General features: G+C 39.3%; 2 protein-coding genes across 5 annotated transcripts in view; one reads left to right on the forward strand and one right to left on the reverse strand.

The window, feature by feature from the left end:
* The window catches only part of aggf1 (angiogenic factor with G patch and FHA domains 1), a 28,437-nt gene extending 20,097 nt beyond the window's left edge, over window positions 1-8,340 (reverse strand). Inside the window, exons 1-3 of the mRNA XM_061875292.1 lie at window positions 8,239-8,340; window positions 8,090-8,154; window positions 1,275-1,466 (exon numbers count right to left, since the gene is read on the reverse strand). Coding sequence (XP_061731276.1) covers window positions 1,275-1,460 — 186 coding nt within the window. The 5' untranslated portion in view covers window positions 1,461-1,466; window positions 8,090-8,154; window positions 8,239-8,340. The remainder of the gene's footprint in view (window positions 1-1,274; window positions 1,467-8,089; window positions 8,155-8,238) is intronic.
* tacc1 (transforming, acidic coiled-coil containing protein 1) overlaps window positions 1-19,935 on the forward strand; it is an 84,963-nt gene that overhangs the window by 31,065 nt on the left and 33,963 nt on the right. Inside the window, exon 1 of one of the 4 annotated variants that reach the window (XM_061875288.1) lies at window positions 16,930-17,279. The exons of the other annotated variants lie outside the window; for them this stretch is intronic. Coding sequence (XP_061731272.1) covers window positions 17,125-17,279 — 155 coding nt within the window. The 5' untranslated portion in view covers window positions 16,930-17,124. Of the gene's footprint in view, window positions 1-16,929; window positions 17,280-19,935 lie in introns of those variants that run through there. 4 annotated transcript variants of the gene reach the window in all.

Raw genomic sequence — 19,935 nt, forward strand, 5'->3', positions numbered from 1 at the left:
GAAATATGGCCTTATTTTAATGTCTCTATTTTTAGGCCATGTCACGATACAACATATATATCTGGATATTTTGCCTTAGTCTTGAATGAACACTTGATGCATATAATCCCAGCAGTATGATGATTCTATGTGTCTACATTAAAACATTCTTCTTCATACTGCATTAATATATGCTACTTTTAAACTTTCATGCAGAGAGGGAAATCACAACTAAAAGTGTATTTATTAAACAGTTATTAAGCAGTGGCACAAACATTCATGTCATTTCCAAAACAGAAAGTGCAAGATTGTCAGAGACAGTTTAAAACAAGCTATTAGTGCACTTTTGTGCATGATGTCACTAAGATGATATATCAAAACAACACTAAATTAAAGTACACTTTTTGTACAGAAACCCACTACAATAGTTAAAAACAAATAAAGTGCACTTTTGTGCATGATGTCACACAAGATATTTCAATAACTGTCAAATAAAAATGAGCTGCATAATAGGAAATCAAATAGTGTATGTCCTTCGCTATGTGGTAGGTTCCTGCAGACGTTATCTCCTTCTGTTGTTGAGTATCATTTTCATACAGTGTTGATGTATAAATGGTTGCCTCTGCATTTTGTGGGTGTGGCACCGAACGGAGATGTTGACATGCGGAGTTTCAAACACTCTTCGTTCTCTAGCAGGTGACTTTTCAAATGATGCTACATATTAGCAGTAATGCTACTTTTTGTAGCAACGCTTTTGCCCCACACTTGACAAAATACGGTTGTCCGTTCGACATCTTCCCGCTTGAAGCCAAACCACCGCCGTTTTACTTGGGAATTAATTCTTCCTTCTTTTGTTACCAGATTTGCACCTTCTTTCTCTCGTATTACCACTCGCGCCGCTCCGCTAGCAACACAGCTAACCTTACCCATGTCGCTACCTCTCTGCTCCGCGAGGGCGTATACGTATGTGACACATGTAAGGAGGTGCGCTTGTTTTATTGAGAAGGAGAGACAAGAAAGAGTGAGAAACGCCTGTAGTGTAATGACTGCAGCTAAAAGCAACGTATACCCCAATATCAAGATTAGTCATTTTCTATACCGCACAGAGACAAACCTGCGATATATCGAGTATATATATTCACACTAACTGTATTTTAAACTGATATAATTAATAACTTACTGTGTCAATTTTTTGTCCAACTCTGCTCTAAAAGTGTGGTTTCCTCAAAGTACTATCGCACAGCAACACTACTTCATCTCATACACACAAACATACAAATGTTATCCACTCAGACCTGTTTCCTCAAGTCTTCATTGTAGCTCTCGGAGCTCCTCTGTAGTCCCTCGGAGTGGCTCAGCTGCTTCTGCAACTTGGACAGCTCCGTCTTGCACTCCTTCAGCTCGTCTTTCAACGCCTCCACTTTAAGACGGAGCTCGGTCACCTCACATCCGCAGTCCTTTTCGCCATTCTCGCCCTGCATTCTCAACTGACAAGGAAAGGACAAGTTTTTGCACCATGCGCGTGACTGAATGATTCATTAAGAGCGGGGTTAGTATTACTTGGGCAAGAAATGTCATAGCAACTGTGACCGACACGGCACTGGACTTTACAACACAGACTGCGTATTTCAATTACAACCAGTTTGGCGTTAACGCACTTTTTGCGTCTTTTTGCGCATTGAAATCAGAAAGAACGCGCAATTACATATACACAACAGACAATAATTATTTATTATTATTATTGTCTATTGTGAGCGAACTGTGGTGCTGAATTTCCCCCAGGGATCAATAAAGTACTTTCTATTCTATATTATCTATTACGAAAGCCTGTGTGTCCCCTGGATGGGAATGTGAAGTGAATTATATTTATATAGCACTTTTTCTCTAGTGACTCAAAGCGCTTTACATAGTGAAACCCAAGTACTCTAAGTACATTCAAACCAGTGTGGTTGGCACTGGGAGCAGGTGGGTAAAGTGTCTTGCCCAAGGACACAGCGGCAGTGACTAGGTTGGCAGAAGCGGGAATCGAACCTGCAACCCTCAAGTTGCTGGCACGGCCACGCTACCAACCGAGCTAAACCGCCCCATGCGAATTTTATATCTATTTTTACCACCCGGTTTTAATTTGTATTTGTATTTAATCAGTTATCGCTGTCAGCCAGTGTTTTCTTTTGTTAATATTTGCCGGGTCAAATTTCCGTCCCCGTTTATTGCATTTTTATCGGCCATATATTTGGATTCGCCGAAAGTTTTATCGATGACAAATACTGCCTCAGTTGGAACTCTGACAACTTTACCGAGAAGGGCTGTCAAAAGACAGAATTAAGGGTAAACAGTGAGTGTAAAGTCAAAATTTTACATAGAGATGTCCGATAATGGCTTATTTGCCCACATTCGATATTGTCCAACTCTTAATTACCGATTCCGATACCGAAATATACAGTTGTGGAATGAACACATTATTATGCCTTATTTTGTTGTGTAGCCCCGCCGGATGCATTAAACAATGTAACAAGGTTTTCCAAAATAAAGCAACTCAAGTTATGGGAAAAAAAAAATGCCAACACGGCACTGCCGTATTTAGTAGTGATGTCACAAAGTGCATTATATTTTTTAACATGCCTCAAAACAGCAGCTTGGAATTTGGGACATACTCTCCCTGAGAGAGCATGAGGATGTTGAAGTGGGGGGTAAAGGGTAGCGGGGGTTGTATATTGTAGCTTCCCGGAAGAGTTAGTTATGCAAGGGGTTCTGGGTATTTGTTCTGTTGTTTTTATGTTCTGTTACGGTGCGGATGTTCTCCCGAAATGTGTTTGTCATTTTTGTTTGGTGTGGGTTCACAGTGTGGCGCATATTTGTATGGCCTGTATGGCTGTTGACCCAGTATGCCTTGCATTCACTTGTGTGTGTGAAAAAGCCGTAGATATTATGTGATTGGGCCAGCACGCAAAGGTTTATTGGCGCTCTGTACTTCTCCTTACGTCCGTGTACCACTCCGTAGAGCAGCATTTTAAAAAGTCATTAATTTTACTTTTTGAAACAAATAATTTCCGATATCACATTTTAAAGCATTTATCGACGGATATTATCGGACAGCTCTATTTTTAACTTCATCTTGTGCCATGTCTCTAGTAGACATGGCACACTATGAGTTGATTTAGTCTTTTAAACCTTTATCTCCTGCTGAATCAAAACTGTTTGAGGATGGAGACAGGCTAACTATTAGCTTCAAGCTAAAGTCCTGACTTCTCCACCCCAAAAACACACTTTGTAGGTCAACAAACAGGGCAAATACGTGCCTTTTGAAGTGTTGAAGTGCGAGGAGTGTTCAAAATGAGTCTCTTGGAGAAGTGGCTGACAAGTTAGCAAGTGACATCATCGCTGTCATTGTTTACTGAAGCAGAGATGCTGACTGTGCATTTTTATCCATAGAATTATGAGATTTAATTTTTGTATTACCTATAGCAGGGGTGTCAATAGTGTGGCCCGGAGGACATTTGCAGCTAATGTTTTAAAAGGCCCACGGCACATTCTTCTAAGTACTATTAAAATAAACAAAAACATAACTAAAGTGGAATAAAAAAAGCTAAAAGGTGAGATGTAATTTAGAAAAAAGTTGCAATGTTGACTAATAAAAAAGCAGTTTTTTTCTTCTTTAAAACAGTCGTTGTTCAAAACATAATATTGAATCAAAACCGATGTTTTTATGAATTATTGATCTGTCTATACTTCACATCAAATATTTCACTTTGAAAAATATTTTTTGTAAGAGATTTTGCATATTTTGCGTCGGTTGAGGTGGGCGGCGTTGGGGGCGCAGGGGTGTATAATATAGCCAGTAAGAGTCATGGATGCATGGCATTCTGGGTAATTGTTATGTTGCGTTTATAATGTGTTACATAGCCGATGTTCTCCAGAAATGTGTTTGTTATTCTTGTTTGGTGTGGGTTCACAGTGTGGCGCATATTAGTAAGAGTGTTAAAGTTGTTTATATCACAACCTTCAGTGGCTGATGAACAAGTATGCCTTGCAATCTCGTAATAGAAGCAGTGAAATGTATGCGTCCGGCCGGCACGCAGATAGCATGGTGTAAAGGCGGGCGCGATGACATGTTGTAGAGCAGTGGTCCACAACCACCGGTGCTGAACATAATAACATTTTTTTTTATCCTTACATCACACTCAATATTTTACTGCATGCCATTGGTAAGCGCAGGGTGAGAAGAGGTTTTAAAATTATTAACGCCTGCTTACTTTTACCGCATGCCTTGAATAAGCGCAGGAGTGAGAAGAGGTTTTAAATGAATTAGCGCCCTGGCGGCTTTTCAAGGAAATACGGTAAACTATGTTTCAAAATTTTATTTTCATTTTTTCCTGTTTTCTCCTCTTTTAAACCGTTCAACTAAGTGTTTTTTTTTCATCATTTATTCTCTACAAAAAACCTTCCGTAAAAGGAAAAAAAATGTACGACGGAATGACAAAGAAATTCCCCTTTTTTTCTATATATATAGATTTATTTATTAAAGGTAAATTGAGCAAATTGGCTATTTCTGGCAATTTATTTAAGTGCGTATGAAACTGGTAGCCCTTCTCATCAATCAGTACCCAATAAGTAGCTCATGGTTTAGATCCATGAAGTGAAGTGAATTATATTTATATAGCGCTTTTTCTCAAGTGACTCAAAGCGCTTTACATAGTGAAACCCAATATGTAAGTTACATTTAAACCAGTGTGGGTGGCACCGGAAGCAAGTGGGCAAAGTGTCTTGCCCAAGGACACAACGGCAGTGACTAGGTTGGCAGAAGCGGGAATCGAACCTGCAACCCTCAAGTTGCTGGCACGGCCACTCTACCAGCCGAGCTAAACCGCCCCAAGGAAGGAAAGAAGAAAATGAATGAATACATTTACATAAGCATACAAATGTGTTTTCTTTTGCATTATTTTTGTAATGAATTAAGCAACGTTTATGACAACTTTTCCAAAACACAATATAGAATGTGAGATACAACAGGATAATGCATGCATGTCATGGAATTATATTAATATAGCGCCTTTCTCTAGTGCAGGGGTCGGGAACCTTTTTGTCTGAGAGAGCCAAGAAGCTAAATATTTTAAAATGTATTTCCCTAAGAGCCATATAATATTTTTTTTTAACACTGAACACAACTAAACGCGTGCATTTTTAAGTAAGACCAACATTTCCAGAGTATAAGAGGTCTCTTATTCTTTGTATTAACATTGTTATTCTGAAGTTAACTGTGGAAGGGGCGTGGCCTGCAGCAAAGCGGGATGTTGCCAGGACTGGCATCGAAATCAGCGACAGGCGCGTAGAAGGCCCACCCGGGCCTTTTTATCTAATCACATGTCGCTCTGTTATAAGCAGCAGCCAGGAGGAGAAACGGGGTTGGGGCTGGAGCCAGAGTGCGAGCGAGAACGAAAGAGAAAAAGACAATTGCTGGAAAGCAACTGAGAGACTTATTGAAAAATAAAACAATATTGTAACCCTGAAACAGGCTCTCATGTCAGCGCTTGGTGGTCTGAAGAAACCCACACTAATCAATAATAAATAAGCAGCAGCCAGGAGGAGAGACAGGGCTGGAGCCAGAGCGCGAGTGAGGACGAGAGGAACAAGAGACAAATGCTGGAAAGCAACTGAGAGAAAATTTAAAAAAAACAATATTGTAACCCTAAAACAGGCTCTTGGTGGTCTGAAGAACCCCCAGGAGGGCAAACCCCACACTAACCAATAATAAATAAATTACTTCTTACCATTAACGCAACTTCTTGAACATAAAAATGCATGAGAATGTTTTATATTTTGAACGTTATTTTTAACACTGTGATTTAGGGATGCACCGATTAATCGGTAACCGAATATATTCGGCCGAATATGGCAAAAAAATCCACATTCGGCCTTCGGTGGAATGAGTTAAGAACAAGGCCGAATAGTGGCGTGTGACGCAATTTTTTTGACGCGGCGACGCAATCAACCAACGTGCAGTGACGCGGTGACGTTGGGATATGTTGTGTACCTGTATAAGTGTATGAGGTTACAAGCACACACTTATTGAGATTTAGTGGGGCCTCTGTTTACATTATTAGCCTGTTGTGTAGGCTACCTGTATAAGTGTATGAGGTTACAAGCACACACTTATTGAGATTTAGTGGGGCCTCTGTTTACATTATTAGCCTGTTGTGTAGGCTACTTGTATAAGTGTATGAGGTTACAAGCACACACTTAATTGAGATTTAGTGGGGCCTCTGTTTACATTATTAGCCTGTTGTGTAGGCTACCTGTATAAGTGTATGAGGTTATAAGCACACACTTAATTGAGATTTACTTGAGCCTTCTGTTTACATTATTAGCCTGTTGTGTAGGCTACCTGTATAAGTGTATGAGGTTACAAGCACACACTTATTGAGATTTAGTGGGGCCTCTGTTTACATTATTAGCCTGTTGTGTAGGCTACTTGTATAAGTGTATGAGGTTACAAGCACACACTTAATTGAGATTTAGTGGGGCCTCTGTTTACATTATTAGCCTGTTGTGTAGGCTACCTGTATAAGTGTATGAGGTTATAAGCACACACTTAATTGAGATTTACTTGAGCCTTCTGTTTACATTATTAGCCTGTTGTGTAGGCTACCTGTATAAGTGTATGAGGTTACAAGCACACACTTATTGAGATTTAGTGGGGCCTCTGTTTACATTATTAGCCTGTTGTGTAGGCTACTTGTATAAGTGTATGAGGTTACAAGCACACACTTATTGAGATTTAGTGGGGCCTCTGTTTACATTATTAGCCTGCTGTGTAGGCTACTTGTATAAGTGTATGAGGTTACAAGCACACACTTAATTGAGATTTAGTGGGGCCTCTGTTTACATTATTAGCCTGTTGTGTAGGCTACCTGTATAAGTGTATGAGGTTATAAGCACACACTTAATTGAGATTTACTTGAGCCTTCTGTTTACATTATTAGCCTGTTGTGTAGGCTACTTGTATAAGTGTATGAGGTTACAAGCACACACTTATTGAGATTTAGTGGGGCCTCTGTTTACATTATTAGCCTGTTGTGTAGGCTACTTGTATAAGTGTATGAGGTTACAAGCACACACTTAATTGAGATTTAGTGGGGCCTCTGTTTACATTATTAGCCTGTTGTGTAGGCTACCTGTATAAGTGTATGAGGTTACAAGCACACACTTATTGAGATTTAGTGGGGCCTCTGTTTACATTATTAGCCTGTTGTGTAGGCTACCTGTATAAGTGTATGAGGTTACAAGCACACACTTAATTGAGATTTACTTAAGCCTTCTGTTTACATTATTAGCATATCTGTGGCTAAGCAGACTTTTGCCAAAAGGACAATAATTCATTTGTTGTGGGTTTATCCACTTTAATGCACTTTATTATTTTTTTTGGAATGCATGTTTTGTTTGAAGGCCTAATACAAATGAAAAACTGTGCTTTTTTTGAAAAGCAAAGACTACTGGAATATTAAAAATATGTCAATATTCAATAAAAAAAATACTTTATTTAAAAAACATGTCTAAATATTTATTCTAGGCTATTTATGCAATATTAAAAAAATTGTGAAAAACTGCATTCATTATTCGGCCAAGCGTTTAAATTTTATTCGGCTTCGGCCACAAATTTTCATTTCGGTGCATCCCTACTGTGATTACAAGTGGAATTATTCATTACTTATCGTGTTGAGCAATGTCAGCTCAGATTTATCCGAGAGCCAGATGCAGTCATCAAAAGAGCCACATCTGGCTCTAGAGCCATAGGTTCCCTACCCCTGTTTTAGTGACTCAAAGCCCTTTTACATAGTGAAACCCGATATCCAATGTGGGTGGCACTGGGGGTAGGTGGGTAAAGTGTCTTGCCCAAGGACACAACGGCAGTGACTAGGAAAGCAGAAGCGGGGATCGAACCTGGAACCCTAAAGTTGCTGGCACGGCCACTCTACCAACCGAGTATCATTTGTTCTCAAAACGCTTACAAAAAAGTGGGACCCCGTTTTAATGACTTGATGGGGCCCCTGGGACCCCATTTTAAATATTTTGAGCGCCAACACTGCTAAAAAAAAAAAAAAGACAGTCTCACCTTTTCCTTCCTTTTCGCCGCGTCTTAAAGCGTAATTTTCCATTCACCTCGGCACATGACCCAACCTGAAAGTTGAACATAAATATCTTGTAACTGCTCCGTATTTCCCGCACATTGGAGTACATTTTGGATGACAATTAGACAGTTACAGTTGAAACCGTGAAGACGCAGACAGACAACCGACCGCCATTAACTAACATCAAAGTGCCTCCGGGCGGAAGCGCTTCTTCTTCTGGGTTGGCGGACTTCCGCTGTTTTCTCTCCGAAACGCCCTTTATCGCCATCTATTGAGCAAACTAATACCACTGACTCGCTAATCAAGTTATTTTCACTTTTATTTCAAATGTGCTGACATTTCTTCTAGATCAGAGGTCAGCAACTTTTTTGAAAGCAAGAGCTACTTCTTGGGTATTGATTAATGCGAAGGGCTACCAGTTTGATACACACTTAAATACATTGCCAGAAATAGCCAATTTGCTCAATTTACCTTTAATAAATAAATCTATATATATATAAAAAATGGGTATTTCTGTCCGTCATTCCGTCGTACATTTTTTTTCCTTTTACGGAAGGTCTTTTGTAAAGAATAAATGATGAAAAAAACACTTAATTGAACGGATTGAAAGAGGAGAAAACAGGGAAAAAAAGGAAAATGTAATATTGAAACATTGTTTATCTTCAATTTCGACTCTTTAAAATCCAAAATTCAACCGAAAAAAAGAAGAGAAAAACTCGCTAATTCGAATATTTTTGAAAAAATTAAAAAAAGGAATTTATGTAGCATCATTAGTCATTTTTCCTGATTAAGATCAATTTTAGAATTTTGATGACATGTTTTAAATAGGTTAAAATCCAATCTGCACTTTGTTATAATACATAAGCAATTGGACCAAGCTATATTTCTAACAAAGACAAATCATTAGAGTATAATAAGTCTTAGTATACTTATTTATAGAGTATAATAAGTCTTATTATACTCTATAAATAAGGGGTCGGGAACCTTTTTGGCTGAGAGAGCCAAGAAGCCAAATATTTCAAAAGGTATTTCCGTAAGAGCCATATAATATTTTTTTTACACTGAACACAACTAATCACGTACATTTTTAAATAAAACCAACATTTATAGAGTATAATAAGTCTGTTATTCTCTGTAAAAACATTGTTATTCTGAAGCTAACTGTGGAGGGGGTGTGGCCTGCGGGCCTGCAGCGAAGCCAAATATTTTAAAAGGTATTTCCGTAAGAGCTATATAATATTTTTTTTACACTGAACACAACTAATCACGTACATTTTTAAGTAAAACCAACATTTATAGAGTATAATAAGTCTGTTATTCTCTGTAAAAACATTGTTATTCTGAAGCTAACTGGGGAGGGGGTGTGGCCTGCGGGCCTGCAGCGAAGCCAAATATTTTAAAAGGTATTTCCGTAAGAGCCATATAATATTTTTTTTACACTGAACACAACTAATCACGTACATTTTTTAAATAAAACCAACATTTATAGAGTATAATAAGTATGTTATTCTCTGTAAAAACATTGTTATTCTGAAGCTAATATTGGAGGGGTGTGGCTTGCGGGCCTGCAGCGAAGCCAAATATTTTAAAAGGTATTTCCGTAAGAGCTATATAATATTTTTTTTACACTGAACACAACTAATCACGTACATTTTTAAATAAAACCAACATTTATAGAGTATAATAAGTCTGTTATTCTCTGTAAAAACATTGTTATTCTGAAGCTAACTGTGGAGGGGGTGTGGCCTGCGGGCCTGCAGCGAAGCCAAATATTTTAAAAGGTATTTCCGTAAGAGCCCTATAATATTTTTTTTACACTGAACACAACTAATCACGTACATTTTTAAGTAAAACCAACATTTCTAGAGTATAATAAGTCTGTTATTCTCTGTAAAAACATTGTTATTCTGAAGCTAACTGTGGAGGGGATGTGGCCTGCGGGCCTGCAGCGAAGCCAAATATTTTAAAAGGTATTTCCGTAAGAGCTATATAATATTTTTTTTACACTGAACACAACTAATCACGTACATTTTTAAATAAAACCAACATTTATAGAGTATAATAAGTCTGTTATTCTCTGTAAAAACATTGTTATTCTGAAGCTAACTGTGGAGGGGGTGTGGCCTGCGGGCCTGCAGCGAAGCCAAATATTTTAAAAGGTATTTCCGTAAGAGCCCTATAATATTTTTTTTACACTGAACACAACTAATCACGTACATTTTTAAGTAAAACCAACATTTCTAGAGTATAATAAGTCTGTTATTCTCTGTAAAAACATTGTTATTCTGAAGCTAACTGGGGAGGGGGTGTGGCCTGCGGGCCTACAGCGAAGCGGGGTGTGCCAGGACCGGCCTCGAAATCAGCGACAGGTGCGTAGACGGCCCACTTGGGCCTTGTTATCTAATCACCTGTCGCTCTGTTATAAGCAGCAGCCAGGAGGAGAGACAGGGTTGGGGCTGGAGCTAGAGTGCGAGCGAGAAGGAAAGAGAAAAAGACAATTGCTGGAAAGCAACTGAGAGACTTATTGAAAAATAAAACAATATTGTAACCCTGAAACAGGCTCTTATGTTGGTCCTTGGTGGTCTGAAGAATCCCACACTAATCAATAATAAATAACTTTTTACCATTAACGCAACTTCTTGAACAGGTGCGGTAGAAAACGGATGGATGGATTAAAATGCGCGAGAATGTTTTATATTTTGAACGTTATTTTTAACACTGTGATTACAAGCGGAATTATTCATTACTTATCGTGTTAAGCAACGTCAGCTAAGATTTATCTGAGAGCCAGATGCAGTCATCAAAAGAGCCACATCTGGCTCTAGAGCCATAGGTTCCCTAGCCCTGGTATAACAGTTTACAAAAGGAACTTAACATCACAAAGAGACAAGCCCATAAAAAATAGGTTACACTATTCCAAATGTTGCTGGGTCGGGTTTGGTTTTGGTTTTGGAATTGCATTATGATGGTATTGTTGTGGATTATTTTGTTGGATTTGTTGATAAAAAATAAATAAGAAATAAAATAAATACATTGAAGTAAATATTATCAATACCAATATGCGTATATTTGTGGACAGCAGTGCAAAAAAAAAAACAAAGAGACAAGAAGAGCATAACAGGAAAATGACCGATAAACTGGATAACCGTCATGTCACTTTTCTACCACCAGAGGCCGCTGTCATACACACCAATCCAGTCCAATGTCCTTACACTTTTTAACATGTTAAAGCAGTGTTTTTCAACCTTTTTGAGCCAAGGCAAACCACCAGGAAGTTACCATGAATTGATTTACATGGACCCCGACTTAAACAAGTTGAAAAACTTATCCGGGAGTTGAGGTGCAGGCATACTTGCCAACCTTGAGACCTCCGATTTTGGGAGGTGGAGTGTGTGTGGGTGGGTGTGTGTGTGTGTGTGTGTGGTTAAGAGGGGAGGAGTATTTTTACAGCTAGAATTCACCAAGTCAAGTATTTCATATATATATATATATATATATACATATAAAACAGACTATGTATATTATTCACATGTGAACAATGCTGTATAATAGACTATATTTTTGTTATTCACATGTAAATAAAGCATGCTGTATAATAGACTGACTATACTATTCACCTGTGAATAATGCTGTATAATAGACTGTATTTACATTATTCACATGTGAATAATGCTGTATAATAGACTGTATTTACATTATTCACATGTGAATAATTCTGTATAATATACTGTATTCATACTATTCACATGTGAATAATGCTGTATAATAGACTGTATTTATATTATTCACATGTGAATAATGCTGTATAATAGACTGTATTAATATTATTCACATGTGAATAATGTTGTATAATAGACTGTATTTATATTTTTCACATGTAAATAATACTGTATAACAGACTGTATTTAGGATGCCACCCGAACGCCTCCCTAGGGAGGTGTTTAGGGCACGTCCAACCGGAAGGAGGCCACGGGGAAGACCCAGGACACGTTGGGAAGACTATGTCTCCCGGCTGGCCTGGGAACGCCTCGGGATCCCCCGGGAAGAGCTAGACGAAGTGGCTGGGGAGAGGGAAGTCTGGGTTTCCCTGCTTAGGCTGTTGCCCCCGCGACCCGACCTCGGATAAGCGGAAGATGATGGATGAATGGATGGAACAGACTGTATTTATGTTATTAACATGTAAATAATGCTGTATAATAGACTGTATTTATATTATTCACATGTGAATAATGCTGTATAATAGACTGTATTTATATTATTCACATGTGAATAATTCCGTATAATAGACTGTATTTATATTATTCACATGTGAATAATGCCATATAATAGACTGTATTTGTTATTCACATGTGAATAATGCTGTATAATAGACTGTATTTATATTATTCACCTGTGAATAATGCTGTATAATAGACTGTATTTATATTATTCACATGTAAATAATGCTGTATAATAGACTGTATTTATATTATTCACCTGTGAATAATGCTGTATAATAGACTGTATTTATATTATTCACATGTGAATAATGCCATATAATAGACTGTATTTGTTATTCACATGTGAATAATGTTGTATAATAGACTGTATTTATAATATTCACCCGTGAATATTGCTGTATAATAGACTGTATTTATATTATTCACATGTAAATAATGCTGTATAATAGACTGTATTTATATTATTCACCTGTGAATAATGCTGTATAATAGACTGTATTTATATTATTCACATGTAAATAATACTGTATAACAGACTGTATTTATGTTATTGACATGTGAATAATGCTGTATAATAGACTGTATTTATATTATTCACATGTGAATAATGCTGTATAATAGACTGTATGTATACTATTCACATAGCATACCAAAGTGATTTTTACAATTAACTGTTTCTCATTTATTATCCCTTTTTCGGCGTCAGTCAACTTAAAGGCACTGCACTTGGGTTCTTAGATGCTTCTTTTCCAAGAAACTATTGTGTCTGCATTGTCGTAGTTTCGCAGGAAAGAGTGACGTGTCTGCTCTCCTCCTCTAAAAGAGAAGTAGTGTGTACATGGTGCCTTATACTCATTTGCATATGTGGACTTATTACAAGCTTAGGCTAACAACATTCGACGTTGTTTTGTCTACCAAGGGGAAACGTAACGATCGAGAGAAGCTGAAATTGTTGTTGCTTCTGGCTTATGTGATTGTTTTGACAAAAAAAACAAAAAAACAAGTCATATTTTCCCAGTTCCTCCCACATCACAGTACGGTATTTGAAACACGAGACTCTGTAGACAGCTCCGGACTTCTCGGCTGGCTCCAGCTTTTTAAGGAAAGGGTGATCTTTTATCCCAGAGACCCTATCGATGCACGCACACGGCCGCCTTTATACGACATTTAAATGTTTATCGATGCCATTTTTAGTCCAGAAAAAACAGGGCGGGATGGTTTCCTCTGTTATGACTTCCTCAGCACAAAAATACGATTGATCCTGACTTTCCAGTCAGAGTATTTTCTTATTGCAACACAGTCTTGGGATAAACACCCTGAAAGCAAAAAGCAGACATCTGCAGTCCCGGACTGCAAATAACGACAAACTCCACCCTTTCAGTGCGGGGCCTCTAAGAGGAGCCACGTGTGTCTCAGTCATGGAAAATTGTGTGCAAGCCGCTGAGACGTGGCTGTGTACCAAAGTATTTTTATACTTTCTGTTGCTTTTTGAAATGGCACATCTGTAAAAGTACTGATGGGGACAGGTGGCAGATGCAGGGAATGTTAGTCATCAACGTTATCAACTGATGTACAAACCCCGTTTCCATATGAGTTGGGAAATTGTGTTAGATGTAAATATAAACAGAATACAATGATTTGCAAATCATTTTCAACCCATTTTCAGTTGAATATGCTACAAAGACAACATATTTGATGATCAAACTGATAAACTTTTTTTTGCAAATAATCATTAACTTTAGAATTTGATGCCAGCAACACGTGACAAAGAAGTTGGGAAAGGTGGCAATAAATACTGATAAAGTTGAGGAATGCTCATCAAACACTTATTTGGAACATCCCACAGGTGTGCAGGCTAATTGGGAACAGGTGGGTGCGATGATTGGGTATAAAAACAGCTTCCCAAAAAAATGCTCAGTCTTTCACAAGAAAGGATGGGGCGAGGTACACCCCTTTGTCCACAACTGCGTGAGCAAATAGTCAAACAGTTTAAGAACAACGTTTCTCAAATTGCAAGAAATTTAGGGATTTCAACATCTACGCTCCATAATATCATCAAAAGGTTCACAGAATCTGGAGAAATCACTCCACGTAAGCGGCATGGCCGGAAACCAACATTGAATGACCGTGACCTTCCATCCCTCAGACGGCACTGTATCAAAAACCGACATCAATCTCTAAAGGATATCACCACATGGGCTCAGGAACACTTCAGAAAACCACTGTCACTAAATACAGTTGGTCGCTACATCTGTAAGTGCAAGTTAGAGCTCTACTATGCAAAGCGAAAGCCATTTATCAACAACATCCAGAAACGCCGCCGGCTTCTCTGGGCCCGAGATCATCTAGATCATGGGTGTCAAACTCTGGCCCGCCGTGTAATTTAATTTGGCCCTTGAGGCAATATCAATTTAGCATTAAAGCTGGCCCGACGGTGTTATACAGCGTCGGTGCCGCTGTAACACCGCATTCACCGCTAATACTCATACTTGCCAACCCTCTTAATTTTCCCGGTGGACTCCCGAAGTTCAGTGCCCCTCCCGAAAATCTCCCGGGGCAACCATTCTCCCGAATTTCTACCAATTTCCACCTGGACAACTATATTGGGGGCGTGCATTTAAGGCACTGCCTTTAGCGTTCTCGATAACCTGTTGTCACGTCCGCTTTTCCTCCATACTAACAGCGTGTCACGTAATATTTGTGGCTTTTACACACACGCACAAGTGAATGCAACGCATACTTGGTCAACAGCCATACAGGTCACACTGAGGGTGGCCGTATAAACAACTTTAGCACTGTTACAAATATGCGCCACACTGTGAACCCACACCAAACAAGAATGACAAACACATTTCGGGTGAACATCCGCACCGTGACACAACAGAACAAATACCCAGAAGCCCTTGCAGCACTAACTCTTCCGGGAAACTTCCAGCAAACTGACCAATAATTAACATTTTATTCATGCATTCTCTCTTGCTACTTCAAGGCTTGAATGTTTGGTTCATTCATTATTGTTATTTTATTTTCAAATGTATTATTAGCCTGTGGAAAAAAATTGATATTTACCTCAGAAGATTGCAAATAGAAAAAAAGCTATAACATTTTTATTTAAATTTTATTTGATATGCCATTGATATTTTTTTAATTATTATTATTATTATTTGAAACTGGATTTTGCATGTCACTAAAGTTACATAAGCCTTGCTTGTTCAATATTTAATGCAAAACTTGTTTGGGTCCCTATTAAAAGGTTAATTTGTCCAACCTTGGCCCGCGGCTTTGTTCCGTTTAAAATTTTGGCCCACTCTGTATTTGAGTTTGACACCCCTGATCTAGATGGACTGATGCAAAGTGGAAAAGTGTTCTGTGGTCTGACGAGTCCACATTTCAAATTGTTTTTGGAAGTATCCGACATCGTGTCATCCGGACCAAAGGGGAAGCGAACCATCCAGACTGTTATCGACGCAAAGTTGAAAAGCCAGCATGTGTGATGGTATGGGGGTGCATTAGTGCCCAAGGCATGGGTAACTTACACATCTGTGAAGGCACCATTAATGCTGAAAGGTTTTGGATGTGTGAATGTGAGTGTGAATGTTGTCTGTCTATCTGTGTTGGCCCTGCGATGAGGTGGCGACTTGTCCAGGGTGTACCCCGCCTTACGCCCGATTGTAGCTGAGATAGGCGCTAGCGCCCCCCGCGACCCCAAAAGGGAATGAGCGGTAGAAAATGGATGGATGGAATATGCTGCCATTTATGCGCCATCTTTTTCATGGGCGCCCCTGCTTATTTCAGCAAGACAATGCCAACAGCATGGCTTCGTAAAAAAAGAGCGCGAGTATTTTCCTGGCCCACCTGCAGTCCAAACCTGTCTCCAATGGAAAATGTGTGGCGCATTATGAAACGTAAAATACGACAGCGGAGACCCCGGACTGTTGAACAACTGAAGCTCTACATAAAACAAGAATGGGAAAGAATTCCACTTTCAAAGCTTCAACAATTAGTTTCCTCAGTTCCCAAACGTTTATTGACTGTTGTTGAAAGAAAAGGTGATGTAACACAGTGGTGAACATGCCCTTTCCCAACTACTTTGGCACGTGTTGCAGCAATGAAATTCTAAGTTAATTATTATTTGCAAAAAAATTAAAGTTTATGAGTTTGAACATCAAATATGTTGTCTTTGTAGTGCATTCAACTAAATATGGGTTGAAAATGATTTGCGAATCATTGTATTTTGTTTATATTTACATCTAACACAATTTCCCAACTCATATGGAAACGGGGTTTGTACTTGCTGACTTCTGAGAGTCAGGTGGAGTTCTTGAGACGATCCAACAGAACCGGTTCCTCCAGTCTGTCAGTTAGTTAACTGTGGAATAGCCTGGGGGGGCTTTAGGTATGGCCCCACATTCCTACCCTCTCTCTGGGCCACAAATGAGGAGCCCCTCCTCCTCCGAAGAGGAACCTGGTCCATACCATTCTGCCGCCACGGGGGGAACACATGGAGCTCGCTGCTGAGAAGCTACACCCTTTTTCCGCCGCCACCCCCGCCTGGCCGAGTGTCGGTGGAGACGCCCGCTGGAGGCCGGAGGGCTTGGGAGGAGGAGAGAGGGATCAGTTCTTGGTGAGGCAGCTGATCGGTGTGCTGGACTCACGCTGCCGAGGATGTCTGAGGACTTCCATTAGTAGACCAGACCTGGTTTCCTCATGAAGGACGGGAGAACATTGGGGAGGAATTCACAGAGGAACCAGAGGCCAGAAAAAAAAAAGGGGGTCTTCAGCCGCCTTTGAGAGGAGCCATGTCCTGGTTGTCACCCGTGTCCTGGGCCAAATGGACCTGGACCGCCGTGCGAGGAGGGGAGGAAGGGGAGGACGGAGAGGAAGGGAGCGAGAAGGTGCCTAGGGAAGAGGAGGAGGAGGAGGAGGATGATGAGGAGCGATCGCAAGGCTGCAGGCAAGAAGGATTTTGGAGTGAGGAGTGTGTGTTGACGTGTGTGTGTGTGTGTTCTTGTATTTCTAACCTTCTTGAGACATGAAGGAAAAGTATCTTCCATATGAGGAGGAGTGAACAAGTGATGACATAAATCATGGTTCCAATAACATTGCATCTAATAGAGAATGTCTCATTTGCACCCCTGCTGGTCAAAATGAGGATGGTACCAAAAAGGAGGGATTTTTCAAGCAATCAATCAATCAATCAATGTTGATTTATATAGTCCTAAATCACAAGTGTCTCAAAGGGCTGCACAAGGCACCACGACATCCTCGGTTCAAATTGACTGCGTGTCGCTTTTAAAAGTGCTACCCCCCTCTGGTCAACATATGAAATAACAAGTGTGTGTTCAAATTTGAAGTGCTCTCCCCTTTGGTCAACCTAGGAAATAAGTGTGTGTAAGAAATTGAATACCGTATTTACTTGAATTGCCGGCAGGGTGCTAATCAATTTAAAACCTCTTCTCACTCCGGCACTTACCAAAGGCATGCGGTGAATTTAGGCCCGCGCTTATAAATTTGAGTGTGATGTAAGGATACCATCATGAAAAGCACATTTAATAAAAAAAACATTATTATGGTCTTACCTTTACTTATAAATGAAGTCCATGCGCAGCTCCTTCTGATCAAAAGCATCGATAACTTGTTTATAGAAGTCTTCCTTATCTTTCTTCAGTTTTAAAAGTCTCTCTGTCTCGATGGAGATCTTCATTTATTACCTCCTGTTTCGATTGAAAGTCCAGTTTAGAAAACTGTTTTATTTTAGATATGTAATCCTCCATGTTAAAAGTGCAAGCGAGAGGAAAAAATAAACTCTTGCTGCTTGTTGTCACTTCTTCTGCAGCCGAGTAGTCGCAAGAAGGATCACTAGCGCCCTCTACCACCAGGAGGCAGGAGTCATTTAATGACCTATATTTGACACACGCAGCTACGGTATATTAATAAAACATAGCTGCTTACTGTTCTTTTTAGCATATTCAATAGCTTGGACCTTAAATCCTACTGAATAGCTCTTAATCTTCTTCCCTTTATGCGATTTCAAATGATTGAAATCAGCCTCCTCCATTTTGAAAATGATGACAGGTGAAGTGTCACTCGTGACGTGACGAGTTTGACCCGGTGGAAATTCTAAGCATATGCTAATTATTTGGCGAAACGAGTTTGACCCGGCAGTAATTCTAGTCAGGCGCATACTATATACCCGGCGGCAGTTCAAGGAAATACGGTATTATTAGAATATTGCCCCAAAAAATTAAGTTTTCTTGTAAAACTGTGACTTTTGTCGAGTAAAATTACGACTCTTTTCATAAAAATGTTTGTGTGTCGACACACATGATCACACACAACACAAGTTTAGTGGATGTTTGACAAATGTCCAAGCACTGTGCATAATTCAAAATGACTACACAACTTGAAGGAGGTTGTCTTGTCACACAAGTAAACAATGTACAAGTCCAACATTCATATACTCCTAATATCCAATTTTATTTACTATTTTTGATATAATATATAAATATGTACGTGCAGCCAATGTTGTGTAGCCCCACGCAGAGTAAAAGTGTGTATTTAGATCATGTAGTGCAGACAAATGTGTGATGGAAACACAACTTCCTGTCTTTGCAGTAGAAACACATCAGCAGCTCTCACACTTTATGTTAAATGTTGATTGACTTACACTCACTACTTGGAGTAAAATGTGAAAAGTAAATAGTAAAACTTAAAGTCACAACTTGGAGTGAAATGTGAAAAACTAGGATGTGTTGAGTGAGGTTACTGTGACAGGAAGAGAGGGGCTTGTTGTTGTTTCCTCTTTCTGTCTTCACTTCCTGTCTGCGCACCTCAGTCACAGCCGTCCTGCACAATTTTGCCAATACACATTTATCCCAGCTGCGCTCAAACACAACACAACTCTCTCAACCACCTGTGTCAAACCTGCCACATCATTCAATGTAGCCCATTGCATTATTTAATGTGGCCCAGCACATTATTCATTGTGGTCTTCTAAGTCATTAAATGTGACCCATTATGTTATTTAAGGTTGCCCAGCACATTATTCATTGTGGTCTGCCAAATCATTAAATGTGGCCCATTATGTTATTTAAAAGTGGCCCAAAACATTATTTAATTCAGCCCAGCACATTATTAATCGTGGTCTGCCAAGTTATTAAACGTGGCCCATTACGTTATTTAACGTGGGCTAGGACATTATTTAATGTGCCCCAGCATATTATTCAATGTAGCCCATTATGTTATTTAATGTGGCCCAGCACATTATTTAATGTGGTCTGCCAAGTCATTAAATGTGGCCCATTATGTTATTTAATGTGGCCCAGCACATTATTCATTGTGGTCTGCCAAATAATTAAATGTGGCCCATTATATTTTTTAACGTGGCCCAGCACATTATTCATTGTGGTCTTCCAATTCATTAAATGTGACCCATTATGTTACTTAATGTGGCCCAGCACAATATTCATTGTGGTCTGGCAAGTCATTAAATGTGGCCCATTATGTTATTTAATGTGGCCCAGCACATTATTTAAAGTGGCCCAGCACATTATTCATCGTGGTCTGCCAAATCAATAAATGTGGCCCATTATGTTATTTAAATGTGGCCC

The sequence above is a fragment of the Nerophis ophidion genome, linkage group LG16 (assembly GCF_033978795.1).
Source record: "Nerophis ophidion isolate RoL-2023_Sa linkage group LG16, RoL_Noph_v1.0, whole genome shotgun sequence".
Taxonomy (NCBI): Eukaryota; Metazoa; Chordata; class Actinopteri; order Syngnathiformes; family Syngnathidae; genus Nerophis; species Nerophis ophidion.